A 27,983-nucleotide genomic window follows, 5' to 3' on the forward strand; every position below is an offset into this window, starting at 1 on the left:
CATAACCACTTTAGGGGAAAGAAAAGAAACAGGCAGTCTCTGCTAAAGCAAGATTTATGCCTACCTATGATCATTTCTGGGAGCATTTAACAACAGAAATATATGCTTTAAGGCATTTGAAAAAATATTGACCGTAGCAGTATTTCTAACAGCCCAAAACTGGGAACTACCCAAATTTCTATCAAAAACAGGGTAAGTACATTAATTGTAGTTATTCATACAGTGGAATACTACATACCAACAAAAATGACTTTTAAAATCTCATGCAAAAACATGGATGAACCTTACAAATAATACTAAGGAAAGAAGTACACTATATGATTCCATTTATATACATTTCAAATACAGGGAAAATAAATCAATGGCTATTATAAATCAGGACAATGGTTCAACGGTTAACTTTGTCAGAGTTAGTGACCAGATGGGGTAACGGAAGATTTGAAGGCGCCAGAGATTTCTATTTGTCCAGAAGATGATTACATGGGTGTGTGTTCAGTTTGTGGAAATGTACTAAGCTATACAGTTATAACTGTACACTATGTATGTTATATCTCAATAAAAAGTCAAAAAATGAGAAAAATCTTGGTTTTAACAAACACACAAGGAAAAGCAAATTCTAAAGCACAAAATGTTCAAACTCACAAATGTTCAAACTTAAAACTGTGATGGTATCTACATTACTAACATTTTAATCAGCATTTTCATCCTGTGCCATCCTTAAGCCTCTCACCAAAATGCTAAGAAAACAACTATTAAGCTCTTAAATATTACATTTGGTGCTTCTGAAAGTAGATTTTTGGATTTAACAATCATCAAATAGGCCCTGAGACTAAATTCTAAAGAAACACACATTTACAGTCTACTAAACCATATTAAGTTCAGCAAAATACTTCTAGCTATTAATGTCTTAAACATTATGGACGGGAGTACAAATTAGTAGATCCTTTTTGAAGGGCCATTTAGGGCCATTATTTATCAATTTATATGAACATAACCCAAGATTCAACAACCTCACTTTGAAAAGTCAATCCTATCTTAACACTTACTCAATTTCACAGTAATATGTATAAGGAAGTTCAACGCAATTTTTATAATAAAAAATTTAGGAACGATCTAAATAGCAATTAATAGAGAAGTCGTTTTAAAAGTTATGACACATTCACACCAGGGGATAAGGATAATTTGTACTGTTTAAAGAAAACTAACTCTCATGACAAAAACATTCTCTATGATCACATCAAACACACACGCACGCACACACAGGGTTAGGTGGGTCACACAATAAACAGTTCATTACTTCTGCAAAGTGGGATTAGAAAAGGAAGAAAGAAAGTTTAGGGGAGACTTTTTAAATTACCCATACTTCTGCATCCTTTGCTTTTCTATGAACAGGTATTTTTATTTTAAAATATTAAATGTGTTGTCACAAATGAAGCACAGGTGTTTAGGCTGTACAACAATACACTCATTCCTGAAGAATCTCCCTACTTCTGCAAAAGCATGCACTCAAAATAAAAAGCTGACGGGGAAACATAAGATTGAGGCAAACCATTTAAAGCCCCGCAATTCTGTAAAAACATCCCTAAGAAAAACAGTAACTAGTACTCAGGAAATACTTGCGCAGCCAGGCAGGGGGCTCAGACTACAGGCGACCTCAGGGGATACCTAAAAGGAACAAAACAGTGAAGTGCCCGCTTACACTCCAGGTGCTGTGACAATCCAGATGGAAGGGGAGCTTTGAGCCAGTGAGGCTCTGTCACTAAGGTAGGGACAGGAGGAAGCGCATGCAACACTGAGAACGAACCTCTCTGGGAACAAGAGCTAGGTGCTCAGGTTTAACTTTCTTAAAAATAAACCTGAAACGGAGCCTGTCTGCGGGGCTGAGGGCTTTTTTCCTCCCTGCTAAAGGTTCTATTTCCATTCCTGCTTTTCACTACGTAGGAAAAATAGAATATGAACCAACACAACTTCCACATTATGTTGACATCACTGCTCTCTTTACCAATCAAGTAGGAGCTAACTGGTGTTAAAGAAACACTTCTTGTAGCCAAACACACTGTATAAAATGGCTATCTTGCAAATAACTGTTTCCTTTCCAAATTTAACCTTATCTAGATCCTTTGTTTAATTTTAGTTAGCCTCATAGTTTAGAACTTCAGTCAAAAAGTCAAAATGAGTCATAGAACACAGAAGCACAGCAACATACTTTCACATAATTCAAATGAACTGATTGGTTACTTTAAATAAGATGTTTGTCTTTCTTATCATTAGCATTTAAGAGTAAACTTAGTATTTCCATTATTGGTTGAGCTCCAACATGTTACCTGATTTCTCTGTAGACAATGAGAAGGGACAAGATTCTCCAAGGACCTTTCCCATCTCTCAAAATATTACGCCCCAAGTATGCCTGAATTTCAGAATTGTACTTTTTCTTGCACGGACCTTGATTTGCAGCCCTTCGATAGTAATTACACAATCATAGGACCTTTGAACTTGCTGTAAAAAAGACCACAGACCATCTAGTCCAGAGATTTAAAAAAGAGTTCTTCTTCTACCTCTGACCCTCTTTTTGATGGAAAGCTTATCTGTTAAGTCCTAGGTGTAAAATGGCTATGTAAAGATTCTGTATTATGCTTTTTGGGAGTAAGAGAATACAAGAGACAACTCTCTAGCTTTCTGCAATACATAAAGAACCAAACCCACAAAACTAAAACTTTAAAATTGACCTAACCTAACACAATTATTTGGTAAGTGAGAACGCAAGACCAGAAACATTTAAATGACATGTCCAATGTCAGACACTGTAGTTAATTAATGGCAGGACCCCAGCTAGAACGGTTAGCTCCTGAATCCAATCCAGGATCAGCTTTCTTTGAAAGTACGTTAAGTTCCTCTTAAGAAGTAAGATTTTTGTTTACAGTGGTAATATAAAAAATTTCCATTTCATGAACTTGTTATTTTTCCATATTTGCTACTAAAGTAGTCAATGCTCTACCTTGAGTAGATGACGGCATAACCACATTCAGCTAGTAAATAGGTAAGGAAAATGTATGTGCTTTCTAAAGACACGTTAAAAGTTTATTTTTTCTGCAGGGCATAACTTTAAAATAGGTAATTTCTAGATGTATTACATTTACTAATGGATAGGCATAATCTTAACTGGTCTTGTTAATAACACAAAAAAGCTAGCATTCATTGAGCATTCACGGTATGTTATGCAACTTAACAAAAGCCTTACGTTCATTTAAGCTTTACATTTCCTCACTTTCATGACAAGAACAATGAAGTACAGTACTGGAATTTGATCACAAAACCCAACTCTTAACTGCCAGTCCCAAACCCCCAAAACAGTGGCCTACACAGTGTTTTTTGTTGTTGTTATTTCTAAATTAACTGCCAAGATTAAAACTATTTTATATGCCCCTGAAAGGAATCTAGACAGATTACATACTGTATGATACCATTTTTATAAAGTTCAAATACACACAGAATTACTCTGCACAGTGAGAATTCAAGAGTGATGAGAAGGAGCCTGCAGGAGGCTGGGGTTGGAGGGATGATTCTGGAATGCTGGTACTGGTTAAGCTGGTGTAACCACTTTGAAAATCTATGAAACTACACACTTCAATGATTTCTATACATTTTTGTATGCAGGCTATACTTCAGTGAAAAAAGTTTAGTTTAAAAAAAAAAATTCCCCGTATATGCTCTAAGAACTCAACCATTCCCCCTAGTGATCTTATTGCAGCTAGCTACCTGCCTCACTCATTAATATTATCTGCCTGGTCCCTGTGGACTGCTGGGTCTGCTAACTGTAATAGAGCTATCTTGGTCCACAGCAATTTTGCAATATATTATTTGGACAAGCTACATTAACCATCAGAACTCAACATCCTAACATACACTGACATTCTTCTTGGACGGTAACAGTAACACCTAACCAACTACAAAGTAAAACCTGCTGTAAAAAAATTGAATATATGGTAAATACATTACAAAAGTGATACATTCACGAATTCAGGATAAAAATAATTATACTGAGTTTTATGGAAGAGAGAAATGTATATTCTTTTAACGTTGGCCCTTAGCCACCAATGATAACAACCAAACTGGCACTGCTTATCACCACTAAAATGTATCTGGGTATATTTAAGAAGTAATAGTTTGGAGATACCAATTATAAAAATATGTCACCACAGTATATAATTCACATTTATAATTTCATTCTCTAAACAACTTAGATTACACATTACTTTACAGGTAGGGGAAATAACACCAGAGAGTGAACCAAATCGTCATTGGTCGTAAGATTAGTTGTGCAGGCAGAGCTGTAGCTAATTCATTGAAGGCAACATTTACTGAAAAATGTCAGGCTCTACAATACACACAGAAATGAACCTGCATTTCTTTTCTGCTTAGGCTGAGAAGAACAAGGATAGCACTTAACAATCCAAAAAGTACATTCAGCAATGAGACTAAAGTTATTTAACCTACCTATGATTCAATTTCTACATTTGTAAAATGGGGATAATTTCAAAGATTATTTTGAGGATTGAATGAGTCAATATAAGTGCTTAAACAAGCCACTTACACAGACTAAATAATATATAAATGTTCATTATTTTAATTGGTTAAAAAAATACAGGAGAAGAATGCCAAGCCCATTCACTGGGGAAAAGACAGTTTAACCGATGGTGCTGGGAAACTGGATATCCACATACAAAAGAATGAAGTTGTACCCTTATTTTGCACCATGTACATAAATTAACTCAAAATGGATCAAAGACCTAAACTTAAAAGCTAAAACTATAAGGGGGGTGGGGGCTGGTAGATGAGGGTAAGGGAGATCAAATATATGGTGATGGAAGGAGAACTGACTCTGGGTGGTGAACACACAATGCTATATATAGGTGATGTAATACAGGATTGTACACCTGAAACCTATGTAATTTTACTAACAATTGTCACCCCAATAACTTAAAAAAAAAAAAAAAAGCTAAAACTATAAAATTCTTTGATGAAAACATAAGAGGAAAATCCTGATGACCCTGGATTTGGCAATGATTTCTGGGATATGACACCAAAATCACAAGCAACAGAGTCAAAACAGATAAATTGGACTTCATCAAAATATAAAAACTTTTGTGCTTCAAAGGGGATTACCAAGAAAGTGAAAAAGCAACCATGGGAGAAAATATTTGCAAATCATGTATCTGATAAGGGGTTAATACCCAAAATATATAAAGAACTCCTACAACTCAACAACAGAAAATAAAACAATCCAATTCAAAATGGGCAAAGGACTTGAATAGACATTTCTCCATAGAAGATAAACAAATGGTCAATTATCATACAAAGATGCTGAGCATCTTCACTGAGGAAATACAAAACCAAAACCACCAGATGCCACTTCACACCCATTTAGGATGGCTATTAAAATGTAAAAAGTGTTGGTAGTACACAGAGAAATTGGACCACTCATGCATTGCTGGAGAGAATGCAAAAAAGGTGCAACCACTGTGGAAAGTTAGGTGGTTTCTCAGAAAGTTAAACGTAGAATTATCATATAATCCAGCAATTCCACTCCTAGGGAAATACCCAAAAGAACTGAAAGCAGGCACTCAGACAGATCCTTGCACACCAACTGTGCTACGTGACATAAGCCAGAAACAAAAGGATAAATATTATAATTCCACTTATATGAGATAGAAAGAATAAGCAAATTCAGAGACAGAAAGTAGCAGAGGGGTTACCAGGGACTGGGGGGGGGGGGACGACTGGGAGTTTTTGTTTACAGAGTACAAAGTTTCTATCTGAGATAATGAAAACATTCTAGGAAATAGCTAGCAGTAATGGTGGTACAATGTTGGGAATGTACCAATGCCACTGAATTGACACTTAAAAATGGTTAAAATGGTAAATTTTATGTTACATATATTCTGCTATTAAAAAAAATACTGGAGAGCCATTGAAGATTCTAAAAGAGTGACAATCTGTACAGAGTTTTCGCAAAATTGACAGGATAGATAAAGCATGGAAGTGGAAAATAGGAATAAGGCTTAACATAGAGTTGGAAAGGAAGGAAGAAACAGGTGCCGGAGAAAACTATGTTCTTGGCCTAAAATGGGACAACCTTAACTTTGATCTAAGAGGTTTCGTATATGATTTTACTAGTTATAGTTGTTTGAGGGTCTAATACTGAAGCTCATATATGTAAATCTGGAGCCACACTGGCATAGAGTTCGTGTAGGAATGCATTCATGGCCAAAATGTTAAAAGTACTTTGAAGGAAAATACAATCTTGCCAGATTTATAAATGTCACCTAAATATACTTTTGAATTTAAAAGTTACCTAAATTCAACCATTTTATTTATTTGCTCAGCTTTTACAAAGAAAATATAATGTTCATCCCACCAAAATGCCTTTTAGAAGTAAAAAACAACAGTGCTTTACCAATCAATGTCTGCAGTTACGTTTACAGTTAAATAATATATATTGTTAATGGAAGTGTTTCCTTAGTAGCAACATTTCCTCACTTTTCTCACTTCAGTTACAGATTTATTACTGTCATTTATTACTGTCCCTCCACTATAGTAAGGGGGGAAAAAAGTGTCACTGAGGGACAAAAGTATAAATGCTCCAACTAGAATTAGAAAAATGAACTAAAACTGAGATTTGTTGTTAAAATCATCTCTTCCCTTTTCGAACATCGGCCTAGGTACTTAACAAATGTATAAATATTCCCCCATATTAAGAACATAGACATTACAAAATAGCTAAATCTGGGAAGGTACACTTATAGAATTTCCACATTCCTTTAAGACATATCTTTATACGTATATGAACTCTTTTTCCTCTTCAATTTTGTAAATGTCAAAATCCACATGTCAAATGGATACTCATTCCACCATATAAAATTCAATGTACTGCCCCTTTTCAATTCTGCATAAACCAATCCAAAAATAAGTCCTAACTAGTTTTCATCTCTATGTGCATCCCTCCATCCCCTAAAACTAATCCTAATGCCACCACTTATTTACTCAACATTTATTGAATCATGTTCAACAGATATGAATCACTTTTGTTCTGGGATTTGAAACACTGTCTCATGTTTATATAGTTAGTTGGACAATAACTTTATTGTGCTACGTAAACAATTATACCTGCAGTGTACTTCTCCAAGTTACTGTAAGTGCAAATAATGCCAGGGGGTCAAGGTAAATCAAGTGGAAACCTCTAATCAGTAAATGCACACACTCACTGAAACCTTGGTTCTAAATGCCCAGTAAATGCCACGGTTACTCACACAGGACATTGCACACGCAATACCGAAAATCCACCAGCTCTGCGACAGATAAATCACGTTACGATTTACAAAAAGCCAGTGAAAACCTTTTCAAGATCCCTGACCTCTTATAAATTATCAGATAAAAAAAATGGAGTCTATTTGGTCAAACCCAGACGTCTGGACACCTGTTTACCAGTATTATATACACCTACTATTAAAACAATGTGTGTGATCACATGCAATCGCATACACAGGGGAGCCTAAGTTCCAAAGTTACTAACCAAACGAGTAACAAAAACGTTAAAAGAATTAAAAAGCATCCTAACCCAGAATTAATTTAAAATGCATTAGCTGAGTTTTAGGACTGAACACTACGCAGATCAGTTGGATGGTCCCATTTGAATTTTCCAAAGGCTTTACAGAGATGCAGGTGAAGAGTATCAAAGTGTTCCGTAAATTAACATTTCAGGGTTTCTAAGATGCAAGTGACAGCTGGCTCCCAGGAAAGGGGACAGACGCAAGCAGGTGCGGCTGCAGGAGACTCCCACAGACAAGAAAGAAGAGAGGCGGGCCACCCCCAAGGGCTCCTCTGAGGATTCAAAACGCGCAGGCCGGCTTTTCCTGGGCCGGGGAACGCGGCCGGCCAGGCCTCCGTGCCCGCCAGAGACTCCCCTGTGCACAAATAGGGGCTCAGACCCAAGAGCTGAGGCCTATCTGGGCAGCGGCCTGCGGCTGCTTCCAGCGCCTGCCATTCCGGAGCAGGAGACAGACCGCATGGGAGTCGGGACCAGGAGAGTGAAAAGAAAGCACCGACGGGCAGAAAGGGCCCGCAGGACTCGGGCCCGGCCTCACCCTCTCATGGTGAACTTGACCACGGCGAGTCTGGAGCCCGCGCCGCTCAGCTCCGGCTGGAAATCCGGGTCGCTCCCGACCGGCTTCACTCCCACCATTCTCAGAGAGCCCGGAAGGGCGGCCGCGACGCCACTGGCTTCGAAACTGAAGGAGAGGTCTGGGAGAGGAAAGGGGAAGGCTCAGGAAGGCCGAGGCCTGGACACAGGGCTTGGCGACCGCGGAGGCTTCTCCGGCTCTCAGTGCCGAGTCACGCCAGGGAGCCGAGAGGCCGAGGGGGCGGGGACCGGAGAGGCGCGAGAAGGTAAGGCGTGCGGCTCCCAGCAGCCACCGCGCGGCAAGACCCCCTGCGCTTGCGCACTTTGGCGTCATTTCCGCGCCGTCCGTTTTGGCTCCTACCGCCCAATCCTCTGACGCGAACCGTGGCCCCACCCTCAACTGAGGAACCCTACCCCGGCCTAAGCGGCGCAGGCGCAAACGAGTAGCGGTCACAAGCTCAGGTGCTGAGTGCATCTCAAAAGTTCGTGTATTCCTCCGCGGTTTAGGACCTGAGGTTTTTACCCAGAAGTTGCTTGAGCTGGGAAAGTATAAAGGAACCCCTCTTTCTTCGGGGTTCATGACTACTGCCTAAGGTCTTACGGCCTCCCCCCCGGAAGTACCTTGAGGGTGGTCTTGTCTTATATCCGGGACCAGTCGCCTCTCTAAACAGAACAGACTTTAGGAACAGTTATTTACAGATCGCATAATATGTGGGGTGCTCTCTGTGCAGACAGCCAGAAAATATTGTGCACTGTGGGTTGTGTCAAAAAATATGAAAACACTATCCCTCTTTTAGGAACTCAGTGATAGATGCAAACAGTACTTAACAAAGAAGTAACAAAGAAGTTCGCAAGGGAAACGGTGGAGACAAGAGAAGTAGGAGGTTGGGGCAGGGTCAACTTGCTAAGAGATGTGACCCCAGAAGTGAATCTTGATAAAGAAGAAAGAAATAGCCAGATGGTGAGAGATGACGGTGTATTCCAGGCAGAGGGAGCAGCAGTGCAAATGCACGGGTTACGAAGCTGATAATAATAGATAATATTTAACAAATTATGAGCCAGATACAAGCTCATTTAATCCTTACAACTCTGTGAAGTAGGTTCTATTATTATTTCATGTTTAGACTAATTTTCCCAAGTTCACACACCCAATAAGTCAAGTTTGCATTCAAGCTAAGGCTGTCTAACACCAACGTGCTCTTAAATATTAGGCTAGGTGACAAGTCAAGTAATTTGCTTTGGGATTTAGCTGGGGAGACGAAATGGAAAAGGAAGGTCGTGGTCAGGTCATGACTAGCTAAAAAATTTATATTTTAACATAAAGGCAATGGAGTAACACTGCAGGGCAATTTTGTGATTACAAAAGTGTCTTTAGAAAAAGCCCTGAGGTAGCAGTTGAGGCGGATGGAAGACAGGACCAGTTTAGGAGGTTACTATAGTAACCCAGGAACTGAGTTATAGGTGCAGCTACAGTGGAAATGAAGAGGAGATGATGTACATGAGAAACAATTAAGACTAAAAACCAAAGGGTTTAGTGACCAACTGGACCGATATAGTGAGATGACAGAGGAAGGAATCTAGACTAACACAAATATTTCAATCTCATGCCTCTTTTTACTGAGTTAAGATGCCTGTCAGATATCCAAATGAGATGGATGGATAAGTCTGAAACTAAAGAAAAAGGAGTAGGTTATAATTAGATTTGAGAGTCATTAGTTTGGGTGATAATTAAAGCCCAAGAAATGTGAAAAGAGAAGGCTAAGAGGGTTGCTGAAGCATAAAATAATTATTCCTAACTGAACCCAGGCAGAGCAGAGCCACAGTAATTATGTTCCTTTCTCGTGTGATAGGAATACAACGTAATGACTTCAGAGCCAAATAAACAGAAGTTCTTATAATAAATCTCTGCTACTTACTATTTTGTGGCCATGGACATGCCACCAGTCTTGCTGAACCTCAGCTTTCTTGTCTGTGAGAACTTGTTTAGTCAAACCTACTTTATAGGATTTTGAGAAGTAAATATAGTAGTAGATGATGTATTAAAGAACTCGAAAATAAGGTGCTCAATGAAAGATATTTAGAAGCAGTGCCGTATTAGTCAGCTATGGCTGCCATAACAAAATACCACAGACAGGGTGGCTTGAACGACAGAAATTTAATTCTCACCATTCTGGAGGCATGAACAAGATCAAATTGCTTATCAGGGCTGGTTTCGCTTGCGACTTCTCTCCTTGGTTTATAGACAGCCACTTTCTCACTGTGTTCTCGCGTGGACTTTTTCTCTGTCGCGTACACACACACACACACACTCATACACAGTCTTGGTGTCTCTTCCTCTTATAAGGACACCACTCCTATTGGATTAGCACCGTCCTTATGACCTCATTTAATCTTAATTACCTGCTTAAAGGCCCTATCTCCAAACATAGTCACATTGGGACTTAGGGCTTCAACCTATGAGTTTTGAAGACACACAATTCAGTAATAACAGATGGTTTATCCTTATTCCGAATGGTCCTCCCAGTTTGGCCTAAAAAGCAAACAGAAAGTCTCAACTAAAGCAGCTGTAGTGAATATCAAGGGGAGAGCGGACTTATGAAAGCAAGACCTTAGAATTCTATAGATTCCTGAGAGGCCAGACAAAAAGAGGCACTGTGAAAGTTGGATCTGACAGGGGCATTGTTTTTTATTCTCCATGTGTCCCTCCACACTCACTATCAACCTTTCTTCACCTTGCTCTTAGCTCCAGGAAGCTGACCTATACGACTAGGTCACCAGGATCCCTTGTTGGAGCTTCTTGTTGGAGACGGAACGGTAAAAGAGTGTGAGATCCAGTTACCGATTCTCTCAGCCTATTCTTTGTATTGTGTAACTCAATTTCATTTTGACTCTGAATCCCCACCCTCCCATTACATCCAACTAAAACAAAAACTTAACCTTATTTTTGCAGAGCCTGCCTCAAAAACTGTGTATTTCTGGGATTGGGGTGGGAATGGGGCTTTGGAGGGCAGGGACCTAGGATCACTGTCTCTGCCAACAGACCTTCTTCAAGTCGAGCCCTCTCCGCTCCGTGTGACTACTACAGGGCGTGGGACCCTTTGAGGCTGCCTATGGACCCATCTGCCTAGATGCACCAGCCCCGCCATTCCTTCCTAGGTTTTTACTTCCTCCTTCCGCTGCAAGGAACGATCTCAGGCACTTTCTTTTTCTTTCACCTCCCTACAAGGGAACCTATTTTTAGTGCAGAGAAAACCCCTCTGACTTCATGTTTATTCAAGGTATTTTGTCTATACCTGTAATCCCTTTCCCTCAAGGCAGACACTACAAACTCTCCAGCTGGAGCTGATCCAGCCTATAGTTAGTTATGTGATGTTTGGCTGCACACTCGTGTGTGTGTGTACAAATAACTGCTGCTTATTAGCTTATTTTTACCTTATTTCTGAAGTAGAGAACTTAGAATATTTTATATCATACCAATTAAATCTGCTTATCAACTGGGTAATTTATTTCAGATAAGCCTTGTCTTAAAGTTTTGAGGGAAAATATGCAATTTATGTAATATAAATATTAAATAGAAAAGAAATCCTGCTTCATAATTTCCAAACCCTTTTTAGCTGTATGCTACTGAATCTGAAAATTGAATACCATTTCCCAAGTTGTCCCTAGGTGGCGCAATATCTTTTCAGTCAAAGGGTATGATTTTCCCTTAGATATCAAGTGCTTCTTAAAATAATGCCAGATGGACCATTTGTCCTACTAACACTATATTCTTTAGTTTTGGACACCAGGCAGTGTCTTGGAATAGAGAGTTTCCTAGGAAGTTGTAGAGTGATCTATAATCACTCTGACACAAATCTTTTTTTCCTGGAACATACTGAAGAAACTTGCTGACAACTCTGAATCAGTTTTGGGTGTTTCCTGGAACTGTAAATAGTTTATTCTTCTGAAATTTATTACTGATGTTCAGAAATCATTAAACTGCCTAGAGCTTCTATTAAGGACCGATATTTAGACAAATATATCTATCACCACAGCCTCTGAAATAAAAATCCATATTTTAATTTTTTTAAAAAGTGTGTTGGGGGTTGAAATGAACTCTTTGAAACTGAAAAACTAGACATAACTATATATAATTATGTTTTCACTTTATCACTTGTAAAAACAGTTCTCTTTTACTTGTGGTAGTGTAGTAGATATTGTCCGGCTAGAAAGTAAAATAGAGAAGAAATAATAAAATTCTTAATAGAGGCTTTCACTGTATTCAAAGCCCTCTCCCAGGCATGCTCTCAAGCACACACACACACACACACACACACACACACACACACCCCAAACATACACCCCCTATCAGTCAGTCCATTCTTGAGTAGCAATATCTGCATACTTTGAATACATCTAAGGGCCAGGGACTAAAGACATTCAGTAAAATAAAAATCATATTAGTGGATTCCACACAACAAGGAATTGGTTATTTACACAATGTTAAAAACAGTGTTTCCCACAAAAATTCAGGATATCGGAATCAAAAAGACAGTAGGAGGATCAGACCCAGCGCGAGTGGTAGAAAGCATGACTGCACACCACTTCTCACGTTGTGTTGTGCTCACGGTGGATGGATGTGTCTCCCCACCAGACTGTGAGCAACTTGACCATAGAACCAGCTCTTCGCATTACCTGCGTGCCCAGCTCAGCATAGTACCTAACACCACATGTTGAATAAGTGACACTTCCCACCTCTGAGAATTAAATTTAGGACAAGTAAAAGAAAGTACAGTACTAGTTCATGAAAAGGGAAGTAAAGTACTCGTAGCCACTGTCCTCCTCATCCATGATTATTGTGGAGCAAATACCAGGCATGATATAGTTTCATATGTAACTATTCCAGTCTGCATATCTAGAAAGTAAGAATTCCTTTAAAAAAAGTAATCAAAATACCATTGTTATACCTAAAATGTTAACAATGTTCTTCAATATTATCAAATATCCACTCATTGTTAACAATTCCCCATTTTCTCCTAATTGGTTTTACAACTTCTTTGAATCGATATTAAAATAAGGTATATACATTTTATGGGTTGACATGTTTGTCTTTTGTCTCTTATTAAGACTTTGTTTAATCTTTATTTATTTTCGTATTTTTTATTTGAAAAACTTCAAGTGGACAGAATAGAGGAAGGAGGAGGAGAGAAAAAGGAGGAGGAGGAGAAGAAGAAGAGGAGGAAGAGGGAGAAGGAGGTGGTACAGTGACAAGAAGGGTAGGTACTCCTTCTTGGTAGTCATTGCGTGGGGGACTCCCCAAGAAGAGTGTGCTCTTACTGACTTCACCTGGCTCAGGCATTCACCAGGTGCCATGCCAGGAAGAGGTAACCTCGCTGGAAATCTGAGGTGACCCCGAGGAAGCTACTAGCAGGGGCAGTGAGCAAACCACTCCTCATGAAGCTGGGAAATGGTTTTTTCTGGAAGGGGAATCTGGGTAGTGCACCTTTGTGCATTCCACAGTCCATCGTTTGTAGCACATGGATCCTCTTCTTTCACACAGGTTAGGGCAGCGACTCTTCCTCTCATCCTGATAGGAAACAGAAGAGGGAGGTTAGTGGGACAAACCACAGCTCCTGTTGCTGCAGCTGGTGACAGGGCCACAGATGGCATTCATCATCTTCTCCTTTACATTCCCAATTTCCCCTTGCTGATCTTGGTAGCTTGCTGAGAGGCCCCCAAACCCTCATTTGTGAGGAGCTTGAGCACCCCCAATCTTATCACCTTCACTCCTTCCTAGATGTCATGAATGTGGAGCAAATCGGGATATTTCTAGAAAAAGACATCCTGTTACTTAGAAAGAAATGATTTGATTCAGTGGAGTCATGAGATAGGAAAAAAAGAGAAGTCTCAACACTTGATGTTTATGTCATGTGAGAAAGTACTAAGGGAAGCTCTTAAATAGTTTTAACCATACAAAACCATACAACAAACATTATTAGACTACTCTTCTGCAGCATGATAAAGTGCAAGGACTCTCAGTGCTAATGTGAAGCCCCTAACCATGACATGACTTTTAGGGGAATGAGTTCACTAAGGAAACGACAGAATTAGCAAGTAATTCATCTCTTTCCTCCGTTACTCCTTTTGTTGTGTATTTCTCAGACTGCACTGTTACAGCCACAAATCTTGGTAGACATTTTGTCATTCTTTTTAGCTGCCCAGCATCCAACACACTTTCAAAAGTTTAGGGAATTCCCTATTTTGTGAGTCTTGGTGGGAAACAGAATCTGACTTCCTCTATAGAAGCTAACCTTGTCAAATGCTCACTTTCTCAGCTTCGCTTTCAGTTAAGGTTCAGTAAATACACATTGAACTAAATTTATTGACTGTTTAAATCTTTTAAGGTTTTTTGTATAATTCCTCCAGAGGAGAGGAATAAATAATTCAAATAAATATACTCAGGATCATCTTACTGAAGTTCTAAATCTTAATTTTCAGGAAGGTTATCCATGTAAAACAGATATATATGTTTATAAAGATGAGTGAATTTTTCTGAACCAGAAGCATTTTATTCACTATTTGAATATTTATTTTACACACACACACACGTAGACTCTGGCAGTAAATTTCGTAAACTTTGGTAGAGGGGGTCCAAAGTGCTAAAAGTCTGAAAGCTTCTCATTAATATTCCTGTTAACCTTTGTATTCCTAAGAAGGTATTTGAAGCCTAGTAAGTGTTCAGTTAGTATGTGTTGAATACAAGAGTCAACTTTATCTAGGAAAGATAACTTATAGATATCATTTACAAACAAAAATAGCTTTAATGTAAACTAAGATTATCCTGTGGTAACCACTCAGTATTCCTACATTTCCAAAAAGTGCTTACAAGTTGTAAAGGGGATTATTTATGTAACATCTTAAATGTGTTCATCGTCACAGGAGATGTAATAGGTATATTGATCCCAGCAGGCCCACAAATTAATTTCTTCTATTTAAGATAACTTCCCTGTTCTTCTCCCTTAACTCATGTGATTGCAAGGAAGTTTGTCAAAAGTAAAACAAAATCATAGTATTTCAATGTGCAATATAAGACATTTTCAGAATTATTAACTTTCGAGTGTTCTATTGACTTCAGTGGTCAACATTACTATTTAGTTTTGCTCATTATGGTGGCAAGCAGACCTGACCTCTACAAATGAACAGAAACAGCAAATAAGAAACCACACCTGAAGGCCTAAAGGATGCTAAATGGCCTAATGAAAGTAAAGGGGGCATGCCAACCAGGACACTGACGGGTGTGTCATGTCTAAGCTGGGGAAAAGGGGATTGAAAAGTTTGCCATTTGCAGGAATAAGAAATTGTTGACTTTCAATAATAAATTGTTGAATATTCAATGAAGCCTTTTGCCCAAACCAACACTTCTCTTTTGGCAAATTAGCCAGGACATTATCCTGTCTGAAGTAGTTGTTTCTGCCCTGTTCTAATCCCCTAATTCTCTGATTCAGGCCTGTCCAGTGGTATTTTACTAACTGAAGGTTTGTTCCAAGAACCAGCATTAATAGCCATTACCTGGAAGCTTATTAGAAATGAAGAATCTCAGACCCCACTCCAGACCTACTGAATCAGAAACTTCATTTTGACAAGCTCTCCAGATGATTCAAATACACAGTTACATTTGAGGACAACAATAGAAGTCTTACTTGTCCTGTAAATCCATTAGTGAGATTATAAAGGAAAAACAAAGCCATAGAATGAAAAATCTTTTCTCTTTTTAACAGAACTGACCAGTGGTCACCAGAACGGTACCAGTTTCCCTCGGCTACCATCCATTCATTCATTTAATAAATATTTGGGAAGAAAATAGGCAGCAAGCATCATACGAAATTAACATTTGTTGAGCTCGTTTAATCGCCTAGATATCCAGGTTATTATGCCTATTTCGTATATGGGGAAATTGAGGGCAATGAAGAGAAGCAACATGTCCTAGATGACAGTAACAGTGTGCAGTGGAGAAATCGGGATCCGAATACATGCCTCTCCGAATGCAGAGCTCACGCTCCACCACTCTTGCCGCCCACACAGAGGGTGCACATTCATTCTCTCCTCTGCAGGACTGCTGCACAAGGTCAGACTTCCTCTAGTCGAGTAGCAGAGTTCTTCTCTTCTTCCTCTGTCTGGCCCCTGTGAGGTGGGCAACAGCTAAATTTGGGGGTCACAAGGAAACTGTAACAAATTCCAGAGCTGGCACTTTTCAGGCCCTTGGACTGAGTCGCGGCGGCAGACGAGTAACCTTCCAACATCCTGGTCACAAGGAACAAACACGTAGACTTGCCATTTCATGCTTTCCTCCATCTTGGTCCTCCCAGCACGAGCATTCGAGGCGAGAAGAGAGCCTAGACTACACTTCCCATAACCAAAATGGTAGCCGTGCACTCCTTGCCCACAGTTGACCCCTTCACCTCTGTCCCGTCTCCATGGTGTCAGCCTCGGCCAGGCGTGTATGGAAACGTTGAGCATTTCCCTCCCCCTCATTTTTGCGACAGTTGCAGCGAAAGTCACGGCAGTTGAGGCTGGTGTCAGCTGATTTACTGCAGCCGCGGCGGTGGTGGCGGTAGCGGCACCCTGCAGCCTCGGTGGGGAGACGGCGGCTGGGCTGGGGTTGTGATCCCAAAGATTTTTCCCACTCGGATGTTCCCACCCCACATCTTTCTTAGACACGTTCTTGCCTTGGGCTCCTTTGCGGGGGCGTCCACGAGTGGTCCGACAGACAACATCACGGCATGAGATGAAGCTGTGACAGGTAGGAGGCTTTAGAGCTTCCCCAGGGGGATCTCCAGCGCCAGATGTGCCCACAACTTGGAGGGCGGGGGGTGGAGGGGCGGGGGTCAAGGGTCACAGCCCGCTTCCTCCGGTGGCGGCGTCAGCTGTCAGATCTCTGCTGCTGGAAGCACTGTTCTGTGCCGCGCCTTCAGGTTCAGGCCCACAGCTAGTTGCCTTTGCCAGGAGCGTAGGTCCTGCCAGGGGTCTCTGGGGCTCCCTGGCCTGGTAAGTGACAGTTGCTTTTGGTGACCATGGCTTTGGTCTTGAGATGGGACCGCCCTGCTCTCAGTGGCAATGTAAACACGGTGAGCTGGTTAGTGATGATGAGTAGGTGCTTATTGACTGTTTTCTGGTAATGGTGTGCGTGCTTTTGGGGTCCACATGGTCTCTCCTTACCTGTCGGTACTCCTCTTTAGTTTGCCCTTGCCTGAGGTATTGAGACGTCTGTTCGAACTTCATCTTTCAATGCCACCTGCTCCTTCTCATCCCCTTGCTCTAGGACTTGGTCTAAGAGGACATCTGCTACTCCAGCTCACTAAAGGAACCCAGCGTTCTGGAGCCATATGTTTGGAGTCAATCTTTGATTCAGAAATTGCGTTTTGTGTTTTGATTCACTTGCTATGTCAGTTTCTCAGGTGCTAGGCAGAATTTGCTGATTGTTATGGTTTCAAACAATGGCAGCTACAGTTGCCCGGAAGACGGTGTTGGTATTGTTGGTGCTCTTGGTGTTAGGATTCAGTGAGAGCTACAGCTTGGTTTCACAGTAACATTTGCCATCAGCCAAGAAAGACAAGCTACGACTCTTTCAGATGTTTATTGCATAGGATTTTATGGACAAAATGGGAAGAATCACCTGTTGTATGAGAAATTGACTGAGTTTTTGAACTTTTGTTACCCACGCACAAATTTTCTTGCTTTATATAAGCAGCTTGTGACAGGTCGGAGTGGAGCGCAGTTAAAAAGTGAAAATAATGTGTTGAAATGCCTTTATTAGTACAAAGAATCAAAAACTGCCTTGATTTCATCCAAAATAACAGGTCATAGTTATTTCAAATTGGGAAAATGGAACAATATAAATAGATAGTAAATACCTTGTTAATTTCAATTAGTGATTATGGTAGAGAAATTCATTTGTTTAAATGTCTATTTTTATTTTTTAAATGCTCCCTACTTAATAGCAAAACTAGAGTAGAACTTTATTATTTCTTCTTGCCACCTGTAGCTAAGTTTTAAAAGGTCTTTATAATTAATCAAAGGGAGTGGGCTTTGTCTTACTTGAGTATTACTGTGGGAGCTTAAATTTTGACATAATGAGCCTGTGTCTTACAATTTCCTTTTATTTTTATCTTGGATATAGGTTCTGTTTTGAAACAAAGGAAATGGGGTAATTTATGTATGTAATAGGCTCAGCACTGAAAACTTCAAAAGTAGTGAGCTGGTTTTTTGCCTTTGTCAAGGGAAAGGTTGGATGACATTTAGCTTTAGTGATGTGCTCTGTGTTACGTGTGAGTCGTTAAAGTTTGTTTGGGTGTTAGGTGCAGAGGATGGAGTTAATCGTTCTCAATTCAATGATCATCACTGGGCTGTCCTGTTTTTGTTCTTTGTTTTCATTCATTGTCTTTTATTTCCAATTCCCACTCAGTTCCCTTACCCATCAATCCATAAACAACCATTCTAACATGTGTGATGTGTATCCTTCTCTTTGTATGTATTATTAATTGTATATTGTTCTGGGTGCCCACATTTTTAACTTATAGAGATATCATGCTATATATCTCATGAACAATTTTTTCTCTCCCTACTGTGTTTTAAAGATCTATTTGTGTCTCAGTCTATTGCTTCTAACTCCTGCACAGTGTTTCAGAACGTATATGTACTACATTTTATATCTACTCTATTTATGGATACCCATATTACCTCCATTTTCCTACCATTATGACAGTGCTATGATAAACATACCTTTCAGACCTCTATGATGCTTTCTTTGGGATTTAGATCCAGGAATGTGATTTCTGGATCATAGGGCATTCATATACATATTTCATTGAAGGACTGCCCGCTTGTGTTCCAGAACAAGCTGTAATGGTCTACACTCCTGCAGGCAGTTCATGAGAGTTTCTATAACCTTATATCCCAACCAGACTACCAGACAAACAAAGTGAAAACTCATTTTAAATTGCATTTCACTATGCCTAATGAGATTGAACATTTCTTCGTGTGCATTTTTTTTTTATCTTTTCGAGTTTTCCCTTTTGTAAAATTGCCAGTTTATCCCTTGCCCCATTTTTAGTTCAAAGTTTCAGTCCTTTTCTTGTTGATCTGCAGTTCCTTCTATTTCCTAGGTATTAGTCCTTTAAATTTTATAAATACATGTCTTCCTATTCTGTCATTTGTTTATAACTTTTTTCATGATGTCCTTCATTGAACAGAAATCTTCAATTGTGATATCATCAAATTAAAATTTTTTTGCATTGTGGTTTGTGTTTTGTTTAGGAACTCTTTCCCCAACTCTGTTTCACAAAATTTCTCTCCTATTGTATGCACTAACTTCATAGTTTTCCTTTAAATTTTTAGCTCTTCAATACATCTATCTTTTTACAGTCATGCTCTGTGAAATGATGTTTCGGTCAATGGACCGTGTATCCTATGGGTGGTCCCATAAGAGTATGCAGCTGAAAAATTCCTATTGCCTAATGATGTCATAGCCATCAGATGTCACAGCTCAAGGCGTTACATAAATACTTACTATTGTGTTATAATTGCCTACAGTATTCAATACAGTAACATGTGGTGTAGGTTTGTAGCCTGGGAGCTGTGGGGGAACAGAATTTGTCACCCCAAAACGTGTCTCTTTGGCATGTATTATTTTAGGCTGGTTAATTTTAAGAAATAGTAGACACAGGAGAAATTCTGAAAACCAAGGAGAAGTTACCTTTTGTAAAAGATGTTTTACATTTGTAAGGGTTTCTCTCTTGCTGGAAGAGGGGCATGACCTTTTCTCTAGAAACTCTTATTAATGCAGAAGATAATGTTATTAAACCTGCATAACAGCCTTACCCTTATTTACTGTTGTTTTCCTGGTAACCTTCCATAACTGACTCCCCACTTTCACCATCTTTTCTCTTCTGAAGAGAAAACTGAAGGTGGTATTTTAGGTGGTGGCTTCAGCCATTTTGGCGGGTTACTCAGTTTTCATGGGTCTCTTCCATGTATACAGGAGGTATACGTGTTATTAAACTTTTGCTTGGTTTTCTTCTGCTAATCTGTCTTTTATTACAGGGATGTCTCAGCCAAGAACCCAGAAGGATGGAGGGAGATTATTTTTCCTCACCCACAGAGCAATATACCATATAACCTAGGTGTCTAGTAGGCTATAGGTTTGTGTAAATGCACTGTATGATGTTTACATATGACGAAATCACCTAAGGACTGTCAATAGATGGCTTTTGGCGCCAATTCAAGACCAGCAGCAATCCCCAATTTGGGGTGTGGTGGAAAAGGAAACTTTATTCAGTGCAAACAGATCAATTGTGATACAGCACGGCTTAGAACAGCATAGCTGGGGAACAGCTCAATATTCGTTATAGCTCAGTTACATGTCTTTGCATGGCTATGGAACTCTATGGCTGTGAGGCTGCCCTGGGGCAAGACGGCTCTGCTCCACTCCAGTAAGACTTACTTGGTATTTCAGCTCCCGCTATGGAAACACAGTCTTCAGTCTTTGGTGGAAAGGGAAGGTGCATTCTCTGAGCCAGAGGGGAGCTGACTTATATAGAGAGAGGTCTCTATTCCTGGTCCCTGATTGGTCTGTCCTCATAAGAATGAGGACTCCAAGTCCTTGTAACTTGATTGGTCCAAAAAGCGCTGTCCTGATTGGTCATGATGGAGCTACTCTGATTGGTCATTGGAGATGCCAGTGAGGATGTAGCTGCACAGCTCTGATTGGCTGGGGAAAGTCAGTCCTATTGGTTGAAATACAATTCCAGGAACTCCTTTATAAGGGCTGGCTGGGAAAGCAGGAACACAGTTCAGGCCAGCATTTCAGTGCAGGCTTCTCTCCCTGAAGTATGGCTTGTGTGAGAGGACTCTGTTTAGAAATGGCTTCTAGGCTCTGTTTTTTTCTTTTTTTTAATTGGAGTCCAGCTAGCCACTAGGCAGGCAGGAGCACTTCTTGGTAGGTACCTTCTTTCTCAGGGTCTGCAGGATGCATTTTTCAGAACACATCCCTGTTGTTAAGCTGCACATGACTCTATGTCACAAGGTGGAGATCCAGTTTTATTTTCCATGTAGTGTGCTAGTTTTCCCAGCATCCTTCTCTCCTTTCCCCATAGATTAGTGGTGTGACACTTATTATATATTAAATTCTCATGTATACGCTGAATACTGTCCTGTTCCTTTGGTTTATTTGCTTGTGCTCTAATACTATGGCTTTTTTTTTTTTTCCCTACGTGAATAATTCTTCCTATTTATTTTTTTTTAGCTTTATTTTGAAATAATTATAGATTCACGGGAAGTTCCAAAAATAGTACAGAGAGAGGTCTGGTTTCCCTCCATGTTTACATTTTATGTATCTTCACCCAATTTCCCTCAATGGTGACATTTCATACAACTACAGTACAGTAGCAAAGCCAAGAAACTGACATTGATACAATGCCTGTATATAGTTCTGTGCTGTACAGAACTGTTTCATCACCACGAAGATCTCCTTCCTGCTACCTCTTTCTGGTCACATCCATCTCCGTTGCCCCTACTATCCCTAACCTCTGATCACTAATCAATTTTCCATTTCTATAATTTTATTATAAGAATGTTATATAAAAGGAATTATACAGCATGCGACTTTTTGAGATTGAGATTCATCCAAATTGTTGGATAAGACAAATTTTGAGATTCATCAAAATTGTTGCATAAGTTGAATAGTATTCCATGCTGTATATGTACCACAGTACATTCACCTGGACAAAGGGGCAGTTCCCAGTTTTTGGCTATTACCAATAGAGCTTCTATGATAATTCCTGTACTTTTTTTGTGTAGATATAAATTTTCACATTTTCTAAAATAAATGCCTAGGGATGTGATTACTGGGTAATATGGTAAGTATATGTTTAGTTTTTGAAGAAACTGCCAAACTATTTTCTAGAGTGGCTGCACGATTTTACACTTCCACCAACAATGTGTGAGAAGTTGAGTTTCTTTGCATCCTTGTCAACATTTAGTTAAATTTTTAAAAAAATTTAACTGTTCTAATAGATGTGTAGTGATAGCTCATTGTGGTCATAATTTGCATTTCCAACATGGCAAGTGATGTTAAATATTGGTAGGACAAGTTCTCTATTTACCCATTTTCAAAGTTGGCGTGGCTATTTGTGAATTTTTACTCTTTTCTATGTATTTTAGAGCTAGGATTTCTGACAACAACACAACTAGAATTTTGATTGAGGATGTGTTGAATTTATAGATTTATTTTAAGGAGAATTGACATCTGTATAACATTAGGTCATCCTATCCAAGAGCATGGAATGGTCTTCCATTTATGACTGAGCAGAAAGAAATCTTTGATAGAAGAAAATACTACTCATTTTCATATATATATATATATGAAATATATATATATTTGTATATATATAGTATATATATTTGTATATATATGTTGTATATATATATTATATATGTATATGTGTATATGTATATATATATATATATATATATATATATATATATATATATATGGTATCGTACCAGATAAAGATCAAAATTCATAGTACATATCTTGAAATAGTCTTAGCACTTGTAGAATTAGGTCTGGAACTAGGTGCTGCCTTTATTCCTGGGTTTATCTGTTACGTTTCTCTGTGACACTATTTGTTGGGACAGATAAACTTGATGATTAGAGTAGGGGGTCAGTGAATTTATAAGTTCCGTTTCCATTTTGTCCATTTCATTGTTGCACTTAATGAAGAGTTAGTAATCTTAACATATATGCAGGCCACTGGTCTTAGGCAGAACCAACTGAGAGCTCATGTATGGCTTAGTGAAGTCCTGTCATCAATAACTGGATGCCTTATGTTCCTCCTATGATAGTGATGTTCGCTTAGGAATTGAACTCCATGTATGTGGTTCATTTGTCTTGATCTGTATCTGACACTTGTAACTACTTTGTATTATAGATTAGAGCACAAAGATTTTGTTGGAAGGAGAAGTCCTACGTGGTAACTGCATTCAGAAAATCCTTGTCCAAGTTGAATTTTTCTTTTTTTTCTATCAAAGAGCATATATACTATATTCATAAAATACTAAATATTTTAAATAAAATTAGGCATCTTTTCCATAATGTGCTTGTGATGTTTAACGAACATGTAGGTTTTTTTTTTTTTTTTTGGCTGTGGTTTTGGGTTAGTGGGAGCTGTAAAATGATGGACCAATAAAATGTTAGAGCACTGGTCAGTTCAGGGCAGAGAAAATCTCTGAAGTGCTAAATCTCTTTTTTAGAATAGAAAATTACTGGAAATATATGACTTTTTAACCACTGTCTCTCATTCAGCTTAGCAATTGTAGTTTATCAACTTTCCAGCTCATTCACGATACTTTACTATTGTTTAGCACGTAAATATTTCTCTCTGAATGTTTGCAGCTAGTATGTGTCAATGATAACAGAGTATGCCAGTCACCTGTTCTCACATTCAAGTTATTTATTTGGCTGTCTTCCTTAAGGGCTCTCTTTAAAAAAAAAGAAAAAGAAAAGAATTCAAATATAAACAAAAACCACCATTAGTGGGAGTAAAAAGTTCACAAGTTCACACTAATAAAATATCACTTTACTTAGTTTAAGAAACAGTTTTGTGATTCATTGACAGGCTTAGTGAGTGTATAGTGATTAAAGTAAACCATGTCAGCTAATTTGTTTCATAAGTCCTAAGCTCTGTCTTGCTGTGTATGGGTCACATATAGAATAAAAGAGGCTGGAATGTAGGCACAAACTTTAGTTGGGGAGAAACAATTAGTGTGTTAATAGGAATTTGATTAAGGAGACATTAATTATTGACATGATTATAGGAAAGTTGATAAGCAGTTCTGTGAAAAACAAAGTATGTAAAATCAAGATGTATTTTAAGTTGCTGATGGGTACAACTTTTTCTAAACTAAGGCAAACATCATGCATTGCTTTGTTCATTTATTCAACAAACATTTGGGTGCCTCTTATGTGGCAGGAAACCTAGACCCTGGGAATATAGTATAAAAAACCAAACAAACAAATCATCACCTTCATGAAGCTTATGTTCTAGTGGGAGAGACAAATGAGAAATAAGTGAAACATTTGGTATGTTCAATGATTGTTAAGTGCTCTGGAGGAATATAATAAAATACTGTTGGGATGGTGGATTTTGCAGTTTACGATGGTCAGGAAAGGCCTCACTGAGAAGAAGACATTTTGTCAGAGACCGGAACTGGCTGAGGGAGTGTGCCTGGAAGAAGTCTGAGGGACATTGTTCTGGAGTGAGAATCTGCCTGCTGTCTTTGAAGACAACCAAGAATCAGAGCAGATGGAGAGAGTATACAAGGGAGAGCACAACAGCCTCATTCGTACGGGTTAGGTGGTTGTGTGCAGTGCGGCTTTCACTCCGAGTGGGACAGGAAGCCACAGGAAATTTCTGCGTAGATGTGTGACACGATGTGATTTTTTCATCCGTTCGTTTGTTTCTTTAAATAGCATCACTCTCCATGCCATGTTGAGACTGTAAGGGAACAAGGGTGGAAAACAGGGAGACCAGTTAGGAGGCTGTTGTGTCACCACTGGTGTGAGATGCTGGTGAGCTGTAACAGGGCGGTTTTAGTGAAGACATCGAGGAGTCATTGTGTTCTGGATCTACTGGGAAGGTACAGCCAGTCGCGTTTTCTGATGGATTGGAATATGGAATGTACGTGTGAGGGAAGAATCAAAGATGATTCTGGGATTTTAGCCTGTGGAGCTATAAAGATGGAGCTGCCATGAACTGAAACGAGAAAGTCTGTGGGGAAGAGCAGATTTGGGGAAGAAGACTCACTTTTGAACATGTCAAGTTTGCGAAGCTTATTAGCTATCCAGATGGAGATACTGAATAGTAGTGGGGCATGTGAGTTTGGAGTTCAGCAGAGAGCCCCAAGCCATACATTGGGGAATTGTTGATGTGCCTGTTGACATCTATAGATGGTATTTAAAGCTCTGAGACTTGGTGAGATCATTGAAAGGAGGGAGGGAGTGTTGCTAGAGAAAGAAGTCCAACATTTAAAGGGAAAAATAGGGAAAACAGACTAAAGCAGAGAGGTAGCAGGAAAATGTGAAGACCTGGAGGCCAAGTGAAGAAGTGTTTTGAAGAAGAGGAAGTATGACCTATGCCAAATGCTGCTGGTAGGTCAACAGAGGTGAGGATTAGGACTTGACATTGGATTTAGCAATGGGGAGGCCATTGGTGACCTGACGAGCAGTTTGTGACTGGCAGAACATTTTTCTGTAGTCTGTGTAGAAGGAGGAGGGAATGTTACAAATGAGGACATTCTGACGGGGAAAGAGGTGACACAGATCCTCAAGGTTTACAGCTAGGAAATGGGGAAGCTGGGATCTTGCCTCGTCAGTGTGATTCTCAAATCTTCACGCTCAGCCAGCACAATTTACCGAACCCCAGAATATTGTGATGATTCAACTTCCAGTTTGAGAAAGCATGCTCGTTTCTTCTTCTGGGTAGTTTAATTAATGGGTAATGAGAATCTTCAGTGCTCAATTGAAAACGCTGATGGCAACGTGAAGGAAAGCAGTAGGAATGATTGGAGATGCAGGTGAGAATAGAAGTGGGTGGGGGATAAAGTTGAAGTTACTTCTACCTCATGGGAATCTATTTTTCCTAAAATGCAGGGGCTTAGTGAGCGTAGTTTGCTTTTAGCTTAATCAGTAACTCTTGAAACTGAGGCAGGTTGTTGATGGATAGAACATAAGTAGAAGAGTTCAGACATTCTAATGGCAGCTGCAGAAATTTTAAACATGATTCATGTGCCTCAAAATCTATGATTCATTTTAAGAATTGTGATTTATTTTTGACCAGATAGCTCTAGAGTTCTTCAAAACCTGACTTCCATGCAATGAGGGCTGTTTTAGCAATAAGAAATAAGTGTATCTTCAGTTGCCATCTGCTCATTCCACATGTCCTTTTAAAACTGAATACTGGAACTTCCTTTTACAAAACAGTCCTAAAATGTCAAGTTCATTGGGAGTAGGTAGGTTTCTTGCCACCCAAATAAGAAAGTATAATCTTGTCAATTTAATAACAAGGTTCGTGTTCAGAAGGTTATGTGCCTCCCAACTCTTTATTTCCTTCTGGAAGTAAACCCTTTGTCCTGAAGAAGCAGCTCAGCAATTTCTTCAGACGTTTTATGACCTAGCTCTCTCATTGCATTATAATAAACGATCTTCATTATCTGATTCAGTTTTTTTCCAAGTCTTCAATAAAATGGTAGCAAAAGCACAAGCACAAAGAAAATTCATAATCTTAATGATCACTTCCTTCATTACATCATACTATGAATTTGACTTGAACAAATGATGTAATCTTGGCAAATGATGTTGGAATGTTGTCTGAGAATTTGAGTAAACCTTCAAAAATGGTTCTTTCTTCTTTCATTGCAACTGTGGCGAGTACATGCAGCTATTTCACGTGTAATCCCTGCTTCTCATATTCCCCATCGGTACATGGCTAGTGTAGGCTCACTCTTTTTCATATGTGGCCATTCCCATGAGAGAATATTTGAGTTTGTTTTTGTCTGCACATCTCAGGAGGCCTGCCTGGGGCACCGGAAGTACACAGACCAAGATCAAACTGACTCTCCTGTGAAAATGCCTGTGTTCCTGGGATAGAAATATATCTTGCTTCTGCATTTGAGAGTTAGAAAAGCAATGTAGAGAAATTGACATTGATCTGATACTAGATTTTTCATATATAATCTTAACTACTTTATAGCTTTTAGAAATCACATGGGATACCAGTATCTCATGGGATGTGGTAGAACGGGACGGTCTTATCAGAGTATCACTCCATAGGTTATTGATAGCTTTAAATGAGAAAAAAGATCAGTTTAAAAAAAATTTAAAACTTTTTCCATAATAAAAATTTGGGGTCCGGCCCGGTGGCTCAGGCGGTTAGAGCTCCATGCTCCTAACTCCGAAGGCTGCCAGTTCGATTCCCACACGGGCCAGTGGGCTCTCAACCACAAGGTTGCCAGTTCAACTCCTCGAGTCCCAAAAGGGATGGTGGGCAGCGCCCCCTGCAACTAAGATTGAACACGGCACCTTGAGCTGAGCTGCGGCTGAGCTCCCAGATGGCTCAGTTGGTTGGAATGCATCCTCTCAACCGCAAGGCTGCGGGTTCAACTCCCGCAAGGGATGGTGGGCTGTGCCCCCTGCAACTAGAAAACGGCAACTGGACCTGGAGCTGAACGGCACCCTCCACAACTAAGATTGAAAGGACAACAACTTGACTTGGAAAAAAGTCCTGGAAGTACACACTGTTCCCCAATAAAGTCCTGTTCCCCTTCCCCAATAAAATCTTAAAAACAAAAAAAGTTGGGGAGCGTCACAAGGGGAAAAGTACATTTCATCTTAGGCTTTTTAGTAAAAGAATAATCAAATGAAAAAAAAATCCAAATCTAATAAAAAACAGGGATGAAAGATCCTTCCTTGTCCCTTGCATTTTTCTTAGGGCTGCCTAGGCCTTCATATATCTAGGCAGAAGAAAGCTGAAAAAATACGAAGAAGATAATTGTGGAAAGTAGGCTGTACGAAAAACCAAAGAGAGGGTTGAGGATTACCAAGTGATCAGCGTGTCTAACAGACAGCTATAGAAGACCGTGAGGACTGAATAAGCTGGTTGGATTTGGAAAGAATAGGTAGTAGCAACAGTCCGTTAGTTGCAAAGTATCCTCTTTCCTCCCCTCTCTCCCAAGGCGTTCTGTCTCTCTGCAATACTGGCGAATTCTGCCTTGG

The 27,983-nt window shown here is 39.5% G+C and overlaps 3 protein-coding genes across 6 annotated transcripts in view; 1 reads left to right on the forward strand and 2 right to left on the reverse strand.

Annotated features, from left to right (window-relative positions):
• TXNL1 (thioredoxin like 1) overlaps positions 1 to 8,471 on the reverse strand; it is a 29,973-nt gene extending 21,502 nt beyond the window's left edge. For 2 of the 3 annotated variants that reach the window (XM_033087445.1, XM_033087447.1), the window contains exon 1: positions 8,142 to 8,471. In XM_033087445.1, the coding sequence (XP_032943336.1) occupies positions 8,142 to 8,239 (98 nt within the window). In that variant the 5' untranslated portion in view covers positions 8,240 to 8,471. The remainder of the gene's footprint in view (positions 1 to 8,141) is intronic. The other variant, XM_033087446.1, reaches the window with a different exon arrangement.
• Positions 8,472 to 15,176: 6,705 nt separating this feature from the next.
• Positions 15,177 to 17,434, reverse strand: LOC117011687 (uncharacterized). The gene is made up of 4 exons (XM_033087184.1): positions 17,372 to 17,434; positions 17,150 to 17,285; positions 16,488 to 17,010; positions 15,177 to 16,336 (listed from the first exon to the last, which is right to left on the reverse strand). Exons 1-4 carry the CDS (start codon positions 17,432 to 17,434, stop codon positions 16,282 to 16,284), a joined length of 777 nt encoding a protein of 258 aa, XP_032943075.1. The 3' UTR covers positions 15,177 to 16,281.
• Positions 16,753 to 27,983, forward strand: part of WDR7 (WD repeat domain 7) — a 300,771-nt gene continuing 289,540 nt past the window's right edge. For both annotated transcript variants that reach the window (XM_033087148.1, XM_033087149.1), the window contains exon 1: positions 16,753 to 16,955. The gene's annotated coding sequence lies outside the window, so the exon portion shown is untranslated. The remainder of the gene's footprint in view (positions 16,956 to 27,983) is intronic.

The sequence above is a fragment of the Rhinolophus ferrumequinum genome, chromosome 19, assembly GCF_004115265.2.
Source record: "Rhinolophus ferrumequinum isolate MPI-CBG mRhiFer1 chromosome 19, mRhiFer1_v1.p, whole genome shotgun sequence".
Classification (NCBI taxonomy): Eukaryota; Metazoa; Chordata; class Mammalia; order Chiroptera; family Rhinolophidae; genus Rhinolophus; species Rhinolophus ferrumequinum.